The sequence below is a fragment of the Colobus angolensis genome, unplaced genomic scaffold, assembly GCF_000951035.1.
Source record: "Colobus angolensis palliatus isolate OR3802 unplaced genomic scaffold, Cang.pa_1.0 Scaffold439, whole genome shotgun sequence".
In the NCBI taxonomy this organism is placed as follows: Eukaryota; Metazoa; Chordata; class Mammalia; order Primates; family Cercopithecidae; genus Colobus; species Colobus angolensis.
Window position 1 is genome coordinate 1,678,644 of NW_012117810.1, and position 12,151 is coordinate 1,690,794.

The 12,151-nt window shown below is 52.7% G+C and overlaps 1 protein-coding gene across 8 annotated transcripts in view; it reads right to left on the reverse strand.

Moving 5' to 3' along the window:
* Positions 1 to 1,467: 1,467 nt before the first annotated feature.
* The window catches only part of TAGLN2 (transgelin 2), a 35,142-nt gene continuing 24,458 nt past the window's right edge, over positions 1,468 to 12,151 (reverse strand). For 2 of the 8 annotated variants that reach the window (XM_011957199.1, XM_011957198.1), the window contains 4 exons: positions 7,805 to 8,013; positions 7,138 to 7,312; positions 6,752 to 6,854; positions 5,603 to 6,419 (listed from right to left, as the gene is read on the reverse strand). In XM_011957199.1, coding sequence (XP_011812589.1) covers positions 6,278 to 6,419; positions 6,752 to 6,854; positions 7,138 to 7,312; positions 7,805 to 7,984 — 600 coding nt within the window. In that variant the 5' untranslated portion in view covers positions 7,985 to 8,013 and the 3' untranslated portion in view covers positions 5,603 to 6,277. Of the gene's footprint in view, positions 1,484 to 5,602; positions 6,420 to 6,751; positions 6,855 to 7,137; positions 7,313 to 7,804; positions 8,058 to 10,879; positions 11,185 to 11,901; positions 12,046 to 12,151 lie in introns of those variants that run through there. The other 6 variants (XR_001003478.1, XM_011957203.1, XM_011957202.1 and 3 more) reach the window with 6 other exon arrangements.

The window sequence follows — 12,151 nt, forward strand, 5'->3', positions numbered from 1 at the left end:
GAAAGAAATAGCCCCTCATCCCACACTGAAACTTGACTTGTGACCACAAAGCCAGGGACTGCTCCTTTTCCCAGAGCAGTCCCCCCAACTGGCTCTCCCACTCCCCTGGGTTGATCAGGGGAGATGAGCCCTGAGGTATGCGGCCTCAGCACCCCATGACATCACTACCAGTCACCATCCAGGAATTCATCCAGAGCATTGAGGGGTAGGCAGTAGTCCTCCCACAAAGCCCTATTTGCATTTCTCCAAAGGCACATTTCACAGGTTTTCTGAATTACTGTGGCTTCTGGCCAGTGCGGTGGCTCACACCTGTAATCCCAGCACTTTGAGAGGCCGAGGTGGGTGGATCACTTGAGGTCAGGAGTCTGAGACCAGCCTGGCCAACACGGTGAAACCCCGTCTCTACTAAAAATACAAAAATTAGCTGGGCGTGGTGGCTCACGCCTGTAATCCCAGCCACTGGGGAGGCTGAAGCAGAAGAATTGCTTGAGCCCGGGAGATGGAGGTTGCAGTGAGCCGAGATCACACCACTGTACTCCAGCCTGGCCAACAGAGCGAGACTCTGTCTCAAAAAATAAATAAATAAATATTATGGCTTCTATCTGTGTTGTATCTCCCCTACAGAACTATGCACTCTTTGAGCAAAGAGATCACGTATTAATAATCCACATCCTCCATAAAGTCTGACATAAAGTAGGACCTCAATAATTGTTAAATGAATGAATATATGAATGAAAAAAATGAGTGTGTATATGACCATTCCCAGGCAGAACTGCCCATTTTCCTCTGCAAGAAGATGCGATTTGTCCTATTATTGAAGACATTCCTCCTGACCCTTAAGAGATTCCAAAGGCTAGTAACCTTCAGAGTCAAGAGAATCATTTTTCCTTGTCTAATCTAAATTTCTCTAGATGCACCTTTGGTGCGTTTTCTTCTAATCTACCTCCCTGGCCACTGGGACTAAAACCCATTTCTTTGCAAGAAGACAGTTATTAATTCACCCTTTTAGCCTTTTCTTCAACAAATTTAATCCCAGGCCCTTTATTGTTCCCTCCCTGGGGTCCTATCATCCAGCTCTTTGCTCGTTCCACTGCTCCTTGGGCCTTCTGCCAAACTCTCAAAGGCCTCCTTCAGCTGTTGAGGCAGGAATGGGACATACTGTTCTCCACAGAGCCATGTACAAACACACAGATGCCTACGCACGCAGGACAAACACCTCTCTGCACCCATGATCCCCAATCCTTGGTAAACACATACTCACAGGCAGCCTCCACACAGTCACAGATTCATCTCCTCCCACCTGCACCGCACCCCACCCCCCCGGTTCCCAGCCCTAGCCCTGCCAATTCTCACACACCTGAATGCACACTCACACGCATATGAGTAGGCTGCAGGGAGCTACGCTTGTTACCCACAGGTGAGCCAAACTGGGTGGAGCATCTGAAACCTTCTTCCTTCTCCCCCTGTTCCTCCTCTTCTCTGCCTCCCTTCCCCAACTCTCCTTTCCATTGGCCACCATGGGCCAAGCCGGCTTTTCCTCCACCTCCACAGTGATTTTCCACTTCCAGTCTGAAGGCAAGGAGCAAATGAACCGAAGCTGGCTCCTGCCTCTTCTCCTGCCCTCCTCCCGTTCGTTCTTTTTCCCCCAAATCCTCAAATCACCTTCCATTCGTCCAGAGCATGCAATCCACTCTCCAACCTCCTCTCCTCTGTCCGTAGGAAATGCAGCTTCTTGGGTGTTTATTTTTTGGAAATGAATAATCCGGAAGCATTGGTAGTGGACAGATGAGCTGGGCTGTATCTCAGATCTGATGACAGGCTGGGTTGCTAGGCCCTTGGGCTGGCTGGGCACTGTGTTGCCAAGCCAGGGGGCTGAGGAGCATGAGGGTGGTGTCATGCTCACTCATTCATTCAACAAATATTTATCCAGCACCTACAACATGCCAACCACTATTCTACATGAGCAAAACCAACAAAAGCCTGCCTTTGTGTAGTGTACATTCTATTGGTGGGGACAGAAAATAAGTAAAATATATTGGGTGTCAGGTGGTGATAAAAGAAAGCAGGAATGGAGCATGGGGTCCAGGCTGAGAGTGAAGTGTGCAGTTTTAAATGAGGTGATCGGGGAAGATTATGTCTGAACAAAAACCTGAAGGAGATAAAGGAGCAAGTGAGGGTGGGACCTGGAAGGAGATTGTTCCAGGCGGCAGGAGCAGCCCTGCAAGTGCAGAGTGTTAGGAGACACCTCTGTAGGGAGTTGAACAATGAGAACATATAGACACAGGGAGGGGAACAACACACACCAGGGCCTGTGGTCAGGGAAGGGCTGCGGTGAGGGGAGGGAGAGCATCAGGACAAATAGTGAATGTATGCGGGGCTTAAAACCTAGGTAATGGGTTGATAGGTGCAGCAAACCACCATGGCACACGTATACCTAGGTAACAAACCTGCATGCTCAGCACATGTATCCCAGAACTTAAAATAAAAAAAGACAGAAAGAAAGAAAGAGTTGAACAATGAGAACACATGGACCCAGGGAGGGAAAGATCACATACCGGGGCCTGTTGAGGGGGTTGGAGACTGGGGGAGGGATAGCGTTAGGAGAAATACCTAATGTAAACAACGAGTTGGTGGGTGCAGCAAACCAACATGGCACATGTATACATATGTAACAAACCTGCACGTTGTGCACAGGTACCCTAGAATTTAAAGTATAATAATAATAATAATAATAGAAAGAAAAATGTAAGAAAAATAGAGAGAGAGACACCACTGTAGAGAGCCACACAGAATAAGGTGTTAGGAGATGGCAAGAAAAGGCAGAATCATACACAAGCTGGTGCCTAGTCTGGGCTCAGGGGCCCAAAGTGGGGTCAGAGATGAGAGAAGCCAAGTTAGGGATGAAGTTGTACCCTCAGGTGAGACAAAATGCTAAAAAGCAGACAGACAAACAAGCTGGAAAATGTTGAGATGCCAATGGAAGCCAGCTCCACAAGGAAGCAACTGACTCTGCAGTTAGATGGATTAAGGGGACACTAAGATTCCTCACAAGGCTTGGGTGGTGGTGGGTACAGCCAGAAGAAAGGTGAGCCCAATGACTGAGCACCTCTCAAATACAGCTGGTGTCACCCTTGAAAATCAGCTGTTCCAGGTAGTGGGGATAGGGCTACTCAAAGCATCTTTGCCTGTGTTCAACAGGACAGTGGTGAAGGGCGTGAAACTGCTAGGCATCAGCTCCCTCTCAGCCCAGGGTCCATACACAAATGTTCTACCTTTTATTCCCCACACTTCCATTTCCTGGCACTATGTGCTAGCATTCCGCGTGCAAGTTGCTTTCCAGCGCTCACCTAAGCCTCACGGCAACTTCATGAGGGAGGAATTATCATCTTCAGCTTACAGATGAGCAGCACCGCCCTGCCACCCACCACCACCTCTGTCCCCTAGTCCCTTGACAGCTTCGCTTCTTGCTGAGCCTAGAAGTGCACAGGCTCAGCCAGATTCAGAGCCGGGTTGATTGGATGCAAATCCCTGCTTCTCCCTTAATTGCTTTGTGTTCCTTGGTCCTTCTGAGACCAGTATCCTCATCTAAGGACAAAATGGGGAACACATTACAGTAATATCCACCTCCTGGGCGTTTGTGAGAATCTTCTGGGAGAAGGCAGTGGTTCTCAGTGCTGGCACTGTGACAAACAAAAGGCATTTCTGAGTTGCGAGGCGTGTGGCCAATAATTTATAGCTATAAATAGTTAAACCAGGGAAGGTGGCAAATGGCTTGTTGTTTTAGTATAAACAGCGAATTCAATGTTTTCTCTGCAATGACATCACTCTCCCTCACTAACATTCCACAAAGCCTTCCTGAATGGGAGATAAAGGATCTAATCTCCTGGGAATTTTGCCCATAGGCTGCAGCCTATCTTATCTGTGCCATAGCCTGTGGGAATGCAGCAAGCAAGCAAATAGTCTCTCCCGAGGTATGAGAGAGGCTGGCAAGGCCTCTCTAGGTGGCAAGGGTAAGCGTGTGGGGATAAGGCTGATAGCCATGGCTATGAAGCATTGGCATGGGGCCTGTCCCCTAGTGGGTGCTTCTTGGAAAAGGGAGCCTCAGAGAAGCAGGGTAACAAAAGGGGAGAGAACAAAAGCTCTGGTTATAAACCTGTTTCCCTCAGGTACCGGGCTGTGGCTTTCTCCTCTTAGGGAGACAGAGATACCCTCAAGTAGAAAAGGGGAGAGGGGCAAGGAAGGCCAGGCCCCTGGGTGAGGCTGATGGGGCTGGAACCTACTGTCAGACTGGCCCAGGGTCCCTCAAATTCCCCCTGGGGAGACACAGGATCTGATTGGGAAGCCTTGGGGTAAAGGTAACACCTAGTGGTTAGAAACTATGGGTGGGGCTCCCAGCACTTTGGGAGGCTGCGGTGTTGGCAAGAAAAGGCATAGCCATGAGGTCAGGCAGATGGCTTGAGGTCAGGGGTTCAAGACCAGCCTGGCCAACATGGTGAAACCCCATCTCTATTAAAAATACAAAAAATAGCCAGGCACGGTGGCTCACACCTGTAATCCCAGCACTTTGGGAGGACGAGGCAGGCGGATCACCTGAGGTCGTGAGTTCAAGACCAGCCTGACCAACATGGAGAAACCCCGTCTCTACTAAAAATACAAAGAAATTAGCCAGGCGTGGTGGTACATGCCTATAATCCCAGTTACTCAGGAGGCTGAGGCAGGAGAATCACTTGAACCCAGGAGTCGGAGGTTGCAGTGAGCTGAGATTGCGCCATTGCACTCCAGCCTGGGCAACAAGAGCGATCATGCCACTGCACTCCAGCTTGGGTGACAAAGCCAGACTCTGTCTCAAAAAAAAAAAAAAAAAAAAAAAGGAATGAAAAGAAAAGAGAAAAAGAAACTATGGGTGGAACACTCATGCCTCAGTCAAGGATAGGTGCTGGAGAAAACCTGACCCAAAATTGATTATCATGGCCCAAGGCCACCCACCTAGAAAGGAAGTTCTGCTGCTAGTCTCTCCCAGGCACTTAGTTCACAGGTGCTTAGGATCAATCAACAAGGCTTCTTCCCTCCAGCCACCACCACCAACTCACTCCTGCTCATTCCCCAGCTTTCCACCTTTCCTCACCACCGCAACCCCCATCCTCAGCCCCTACATGGGTCTGGCCAACTCCAACACAGACCACCTCGCCCCAAGCCTGCCTGAGGGGCCTCTCACCTGGAGATAGCTTCACTTGCCAGGACTCATGGCTGTGCCAGCAGCCAGCCCCACCCTCCTAGTGACTAAGAAGCTGTTCCGGCTGTAGAGGCAGACCCAGCCAAAGGCAGCAGGCAGGATTACCCAATTCCATTGACTAGAAAGGGCCTTACCTCCTTGTGGACACTGCTACACAGTCTGCATTCAGCAGTGAGGTCCTGTCCCCTCTCAATTCCAACCTCCCCTCCCCTAAACTAAGTGAGGATGAGGATGGGGAGGAAACTGAAGACAGAGGTTAGCACTACAACCTCTCATTTCTGCCCTCCTTCCTGCATCACTCACTGCATTTTGCCCAGTATTCCTCCCTTCCCCACAATGGTACAGTGGCCCCAGACACAGCCAGAGTCTATTCAAAAATGACAAATTCTTTATTTAAATCAACAAACTCATCTTCCTCAAGCCCCAGACCATGGTAGGCAGCCCTCCCTCTCCATCCCCTCACCCCACCCCTTAGCCACAGTGAAGGGAATGGAAAATGAGAAGCCACGAGGGCCCCTGCCAGGGAAGGCTGCCCCAGATGTGTGGTGAGCACAGTCAGTGCAGCTGTGGCTGGGGCAGCAGCTGCCACAGGCTCCTCCCTATAAATTAAGTTCCTGCAGCCACAGCTGTGGGAGAAGCATATTTGTAGAAGCAAGGCCAGTCCAGCATCCGATGGCAGAGGCAGCATCACTGACTCCCAGCCATGGAATGAACGGAGGGCACGGAGTTCAGAGACAGAACAGGCCAGGGGGAAAGAGGAGAGGCCTGGCAGTCAGGGACTAAGGGCCCTAAATTTTGGTCCCAGGGGAAAAGAGGAGGCCAGTTGGTCCAGTTTTGATGGGTACGGGGAAGGGAATGTATTAGTAAGCACAGGGGAGAGGCTGCCAACAGGCACCTCAGAGGTGACAAGACAGGCTGAACCCCCCACCCTGACAGAAGGGAGCTTGAGAGCTCTGGGGCTCTCTGGGAATGTCACTGCTAAAATATATATCGACATATATATTAACCATTCGTGGGAGGACAGGGGCAAGGCCTGGGGTGGGATCAGAGGATCTGGCGTGGCATCCCGTAGCCAGTCATGCCTGCCTGAGATGCCCCGCGGTTGGTGCCCATCTGTAACCCGATCACATTCTTGCCCTCTTGCAGCTGGTTGTCCGAAAAGTTCCGAGGATTCTCCTTGGATTTCCTGGGTGGTAAGGGAGTGGTGGTTAGAGGAGATCACAGGCTGCCCTAGTAATTCCCTTCCCTGGACAGAACACAGGCTTTGCTGCTGGCTCAAGGGCTGGTGCCAGCTCTGCCCTCGAGAGGCATAAGCTCTCTGAAGCCACTTCCTCATGTTTCCAAAGGGACAGTCACTTGCCATCCCAGAGGGTGTTGTGAGCATTAAGTGAGATGAGGAATTTTCTGAAAGTGCTTTGTAAAGGGCCAGCTGCTACTGAGATTAGTTATTTCCCAGGGATAGGACTGGGCAGAAACGATGCACCTGCTGGACCCTGCGGCTGTCCCAGCAATACTTACTTAGGGAACCAATTGGGATCCCCAGAGAAGAGTCCATCATCCCGCGCTACTGCCAGCCCACCCAGATTCATCAGCGTCCGCTGCACACAGGCCATGTTCTTTCCTGGGAAGGAGAATAGGAATATGTCAGCCTCCACAGTGTTCTAGATGCCAGCATTCCACCTCTATTGCTAAGTCAGCAGGCCTGGCTTCCTAATTACTTTTACTCTTCATTTCCATACCCTTCTCCATTCCAGCCCCCAATATGACCAAGTGTTCCATGGAACACAAACACACCCCTCTTTCTCTTCAGGGAGCCAGAAAACAGTCCCTTCTCCCCAGTCAAGAGGGCCCAGCCCAATCTCTGGCCTCCTGGATGACAGGACCCAGCCCCTGCCCTGTCCCACCTTCCCAGAGGTCCACAGTTTGGAAGATGTCGGTGGTGTTAATGCCATAGCGCTCAGCTGCTTGCAGGAACTGAGAGATCTGCTCCATCTGCTTGAAGGCCATGGTGGAGGCCTGGATCTTCTTTACTGGGGCCTGCCCCTCGGGGTACAGTGCGTTAATGAGCTCACACAGCACCTGGATGAGGACAGCAGAGGTGGAAAGGTGAGAATACGCCTACCTACAGCAGCTTAGTGTGCACCACCCTCAGAACCAGAGACCATGAACCAGAGAGTCTCGTGTCTTGCCTGAAGACAGCTTGGACTCTTTCACTAGAGTAAGCCTCACAGTCCTTCTTGCCAGCCTCCTGCCTCCAAGCCCAGAGTGAAAAGCCAGTGTTTAGTCTTTCCTTGCTAATACACCCTCCCACAGTTCTTTCCTTAGAGATATTCTTCCCCAGTGTCACCTCAGCCTTCCACTGCCTGGGAGACACATTCACCCTTACCCTCCACTCCATGGGAAGGGAGGAAAGTACGGGCCCTCTCACATCCTTGACAAAGATCTTCAGGCTGAGGAAGAGGCTGGGACATGTGTGCCCTCAGTCTTCCCCTCTTCAGGTTAAACAATCCCCAGTCCACTGGACCCAGTCCTGCTCCCTGCACTTCCAAGCCAGTGGGGCCCGGCTCTCACCGTGCCATCCTTGAGCCAGTTCTGGAAGTTCTCGCGTCCAGGCTGGGGCCGGCCCACATCCTTTCGGCACTGGGTGGTGATCCACTGGATCAGGATCTGCTCCAGATCTGCATCATACTGTTTCTCAATCTTCTGCTGCACCTCCCGGCTCAGGCCATATGCAGGTCCCCTGTTAGCCATTCCAGTGCGTGGTGGTGGCTGCGGGGGAGCTAGGGAGAGGATACACCCGGGTCTTTGGTCAATACCTTGCAGCCTGGAGAGTGGGGAATTCAGGAATTCTGCCTGCAGGGATACATACCATTTCCCCCAGGGTGAGCCCCAAGGATGAGGACCAGAACTGTTAACAAATGCAACCCTGCTCTTTATAGCCCTGGGAAAGAGAATGATCTGGGGAGAGGGGGAGGAATGTGGAACAGCTTGGGAAACTGGTTGGATCTACCCTCCCTCAACCTCTGGGTTTTCTTTGCCTTTTTTTTTTTTTAAACTCATCGAGGTTGGTGCAAGCCACTGGATTTTAACTGAGCACCTGCTATTTGTGCTAGGGATTGTGAAAGAGATAGAAGTCCTTGGTCCTCAAGTGCCCACAGTGCCATCAGGGAGACACAGTGAGTACATATGAACAGGTAAAGATTGTACACAAATACTGAAGTGCACAGTTCAGATCACATGTTGTAGCAGCTAAAAGAAGCAGATGGGCAGAAGCAGCCTGGGAAGGCTTTCTGGAAGAGATAGGCCTGAATAGGTCCTTAGGGATTTCAGCAAGCAAAATGAATTTCCTACGAGAAACCAGGCAATAAAAACAAATTCTACTTTCCCTTCTAGGAGCTATGATAGGCAGAATCATAGCCCCCCAAAAGTTGTCCATGTCGTAATTCCCAGAACCTGTGGATATGTTACCTTGTATACAAAAAGGGACTTTGTGGATGTGATTAAGATCTCGAGATGGAGAGATTATCCTGGATCATCCAAATGAGCCCAGTGTAATCACAAGGGTCCTTACTAACTGAAAGTGGGAGACAGGTGAGTCAGAGTGGGAGAAGTAACAACAACAACAACAACAACAAAAATGGAAGCAGAAGTTGGAGTCACACAGGGCCATGAACCAAGCAATGCAGGTGGCCTCCAGAAGCCAGAAAAGGGAAGGAAATGGATTCGCCCCAAGACCCCCAGAAGGAACACAGCCCTGCCAACACCTGCATTTTAGCCAGTGAGACCCCTGTTGAAGTCTGTAGAACTGTAAGATGCTGTATTTGTGTTCCTTTAAATCACTAAGCTTGTAGCAATTTGTTACAGCAGAAATAGGAAACTAATACAGGAGCTCTGGGTGATATTTTTGGGGAAACCTGGGAAGAGAAGGCAAGATGGGGAAATACACAGGAGGGTTTCTTTAACTTCACTGGAGGACCTTGATTAGCAAGAACTGGGTGGTTTCCCGATCAATGGCCTGAGTTGGCCAACCTCACTGTGGCAGTGTGTTCCCAACCAACACTCACCACCTGGGTCTGACACTCAGAGGCCGAGCAACACCCGGGCATGCTACGGATGCCAAGGGGAGCCAAGAACCGAGAACGGTCCCCATTTTCTGTCCCACCCCCACCCTGGTTTGGCTTTTCTCTCTTCTCTGAAACAGAGCTAGCTGTCAGGCTGCTCACGAAAGGGGACCCCCAGGGCAGGCATCTGCATTCAAGGGGAGGAAAGAGAGCCACCCCTTCTAACCACATCTGGCTCCAGGCCAGGTTGGCCTTCAGGGATGAAGTCACTCTGGCTCCCCCTCTCCCACACATCCAGGTTAAACAATCCCACCACTCCCGCTCAGTGGGCCTCAGGACTCTGCGAAATACAAGTGGACCAGCCTGCCTCAAACCCTCAACCCCTCTCAGCTGCAGAGGCTGTGTCTCAGGCCAGTCCCTCCTGTCCCAACTCCAACATGGCTGCTTATCAAGCTGCCCATTTCCGGCAGATCCTCCCCTAAATCAGTTATTTTTAAACCTCATTAAGAGCAACCCGCCCCCTCCACTTCCCCCAGCCCGAAAGCTGGGCCAGACAAATGTCACTCTGGGCCTCGACCCACAGCACCAGGCACACACACCATCGAGCTGGGGGAAGGCAGGAGGGGTGGAGTGGCTGAGTTCTGAGGAGAAAGCAAGACAAGCATTCCCACCCTCCCCAGCGGCCACTCCGCCACAGAAACCTCTAACCTCTGATGCACAGGGGATTGGCTGGAAGACAGGTAGGAGGAGGAAGGGGCTAAGAGCTACTACCACCAGCAAGCCCCCTTTCTGCAGCCCAGTTCCAGACCTCTCTACTGGAACCTCTCTCCCTGAGGCTTGGGGATCACTATGGCACAGGTAAACAAAGGGCAGGAGAATGATTAACCTAGACACTGGGGTTAAGAGCAGAGAGAATGGCCTGAAGCCAGACCCTTCCAGTGCCCCCCAACCCCCAAGGCAGGACAAACTTGGCCTCCCAGACCCACCACTGGGTGGAAAGTGGATGCTGAGGAACCCCCTCCACCGCCCAACTCTGGGGCCTGGACACAGCTGACAGGGTAGCGGCCTCCAGCTGCAGTGTATCTGCTCCACTCTGGGGCCATTGCCCTCAAGCTCTGAGGTGCCAGAGCCATAGGGCGGAGTCCTGAGAAGGGGCAGTTCCAACCAGGCCAGGCCTGGCCAGCAGCTGTTTCTCCTCCCCACCCCCACAGGCAGGCAGGAGCTGATGGGCTGCGGCTGCTGGAGCTGGGAAGGCCCACCCTAGGGACACCCAGGGGACCTGCCCCTGCCCTCCCATAAAGAAAACAGTAAGCAAGTTGCCTACCAGGGTGAGAAGAGATGCCCAGCTGGAAGACAGGTGTGGGGGACCCCCCAGAGCTGGGGACCCCAAGGGAAGGTGATACCTGAACAACCTGGGGGATAGCCTGGCAGCGAGCAACCTAAACCCTAGCACCCTAGCGCTACTCCAGCTGTGAGAACAACCCTCACCCTCACCCTCACCCTGGAGTTACATACAATAGGCGGGAAATGGGGAGGAGCCACGCAAGGCACTCGGCCCCACCCAGACCCTAGGCTGGAAGCTTACCTCACCAAAGCCAAAGCCAAAGAAAAGGCGGACATGGGTGGGGGCGGGGAGGACTTCAGCGTTCTTGGCTAGGGTGTTTAATTGGGAAGACAAAGGGACTCTCCATCCACCGTGCAGATGGGACACAGGAGAACTTCCCAACTCAGATTTGGGGCAGGGACTGTTCTCAAAGAGCAGCACAATGAGGGCACCAGCCGACAGAGCGAGGTACCACAAGCAGCAGCAAGGATGGGGGGCCGGCCCCCAATTAAGGGAACCACCGTAGGGCAGCCCCTCACCACCGAGAGTCAGGAGCAGAAGAGAAAGCTGAGGCTACACAAACAGGAAGCTCCAAGGCTTGCGTGGGAGGAGGGGATGAGGTGGGGGCCGTTGCCATGGCTTCTGTATACCAAACAGTGTTGGAGGCTGGGTGGGGGCTCCCGGCAGAAACACCCTCTCCACACAGACATTGAGGTGAGGAGGCTGTGTGCACGGGAGCAGAAGTGGGATCGTCCCAGCAGTGCTCGGGTGTAACCAGGTGCAAGGGATTCCTCCAGGAGGCAGCTATAGTGGGGATGAACAGCATGTGGGGGGAAGATAGGAAATTACCCGTGTTGGGGTGAAGAAGCGGACTCAGGAAGTAGTCGTTCAGGAGAAGAAATCCCCTGGGAAGGGAAAGTGTTCTGAGCTAGAGAACCCACAGCTGAAACTTCTAGAAGGAGAAGGGATGGACTGAAGAAAGGATTGGGGCCAATCCCGGGGTGGGGGGCAGGAGCAGAGGCCTTGGGGTGAGGGAGGGAGCTGCGGTTGGACAAAACCTATTTGTTGGATCTGGAATGGTAGGGTCCTACTGGACCCACCCTGCCGTGGCCTCCTCTGCAGTTTTAGGTCGGCCCCTTGCAGTAGGGAGGAGAAACTGGGAGGGGGCTGAAGATAGAGAGCCGTCACTGTCTGGTGCTTTGGAGTCAAAGAGAACACTGGGGGACCCCCGTCCCAGCCGCAGGTCTTCTACATCGGATCCCACACTCCATCCCCACTCTCACCCCGTTTCTCTCTGCCACACAGATACCAACTGCTCACAGAACTCCCAAGACACCGGCTCCAGGTAGCCCCAAGAGGCCCAGGGCGCGGGGGCGGGTGGGGGGGAGACGGCAGTTCACTTCCGGTCCTGCAGGTCCGGCCTCCCAGCCGCCGCCCCCCACCCCCACGACCACACCCTGGGCCGTTACAGCACATGAGTCACCCACCGCCCTCCCGCCGTTGGGGTGACGCAGTGGTCTGGGCAGCCCGCCC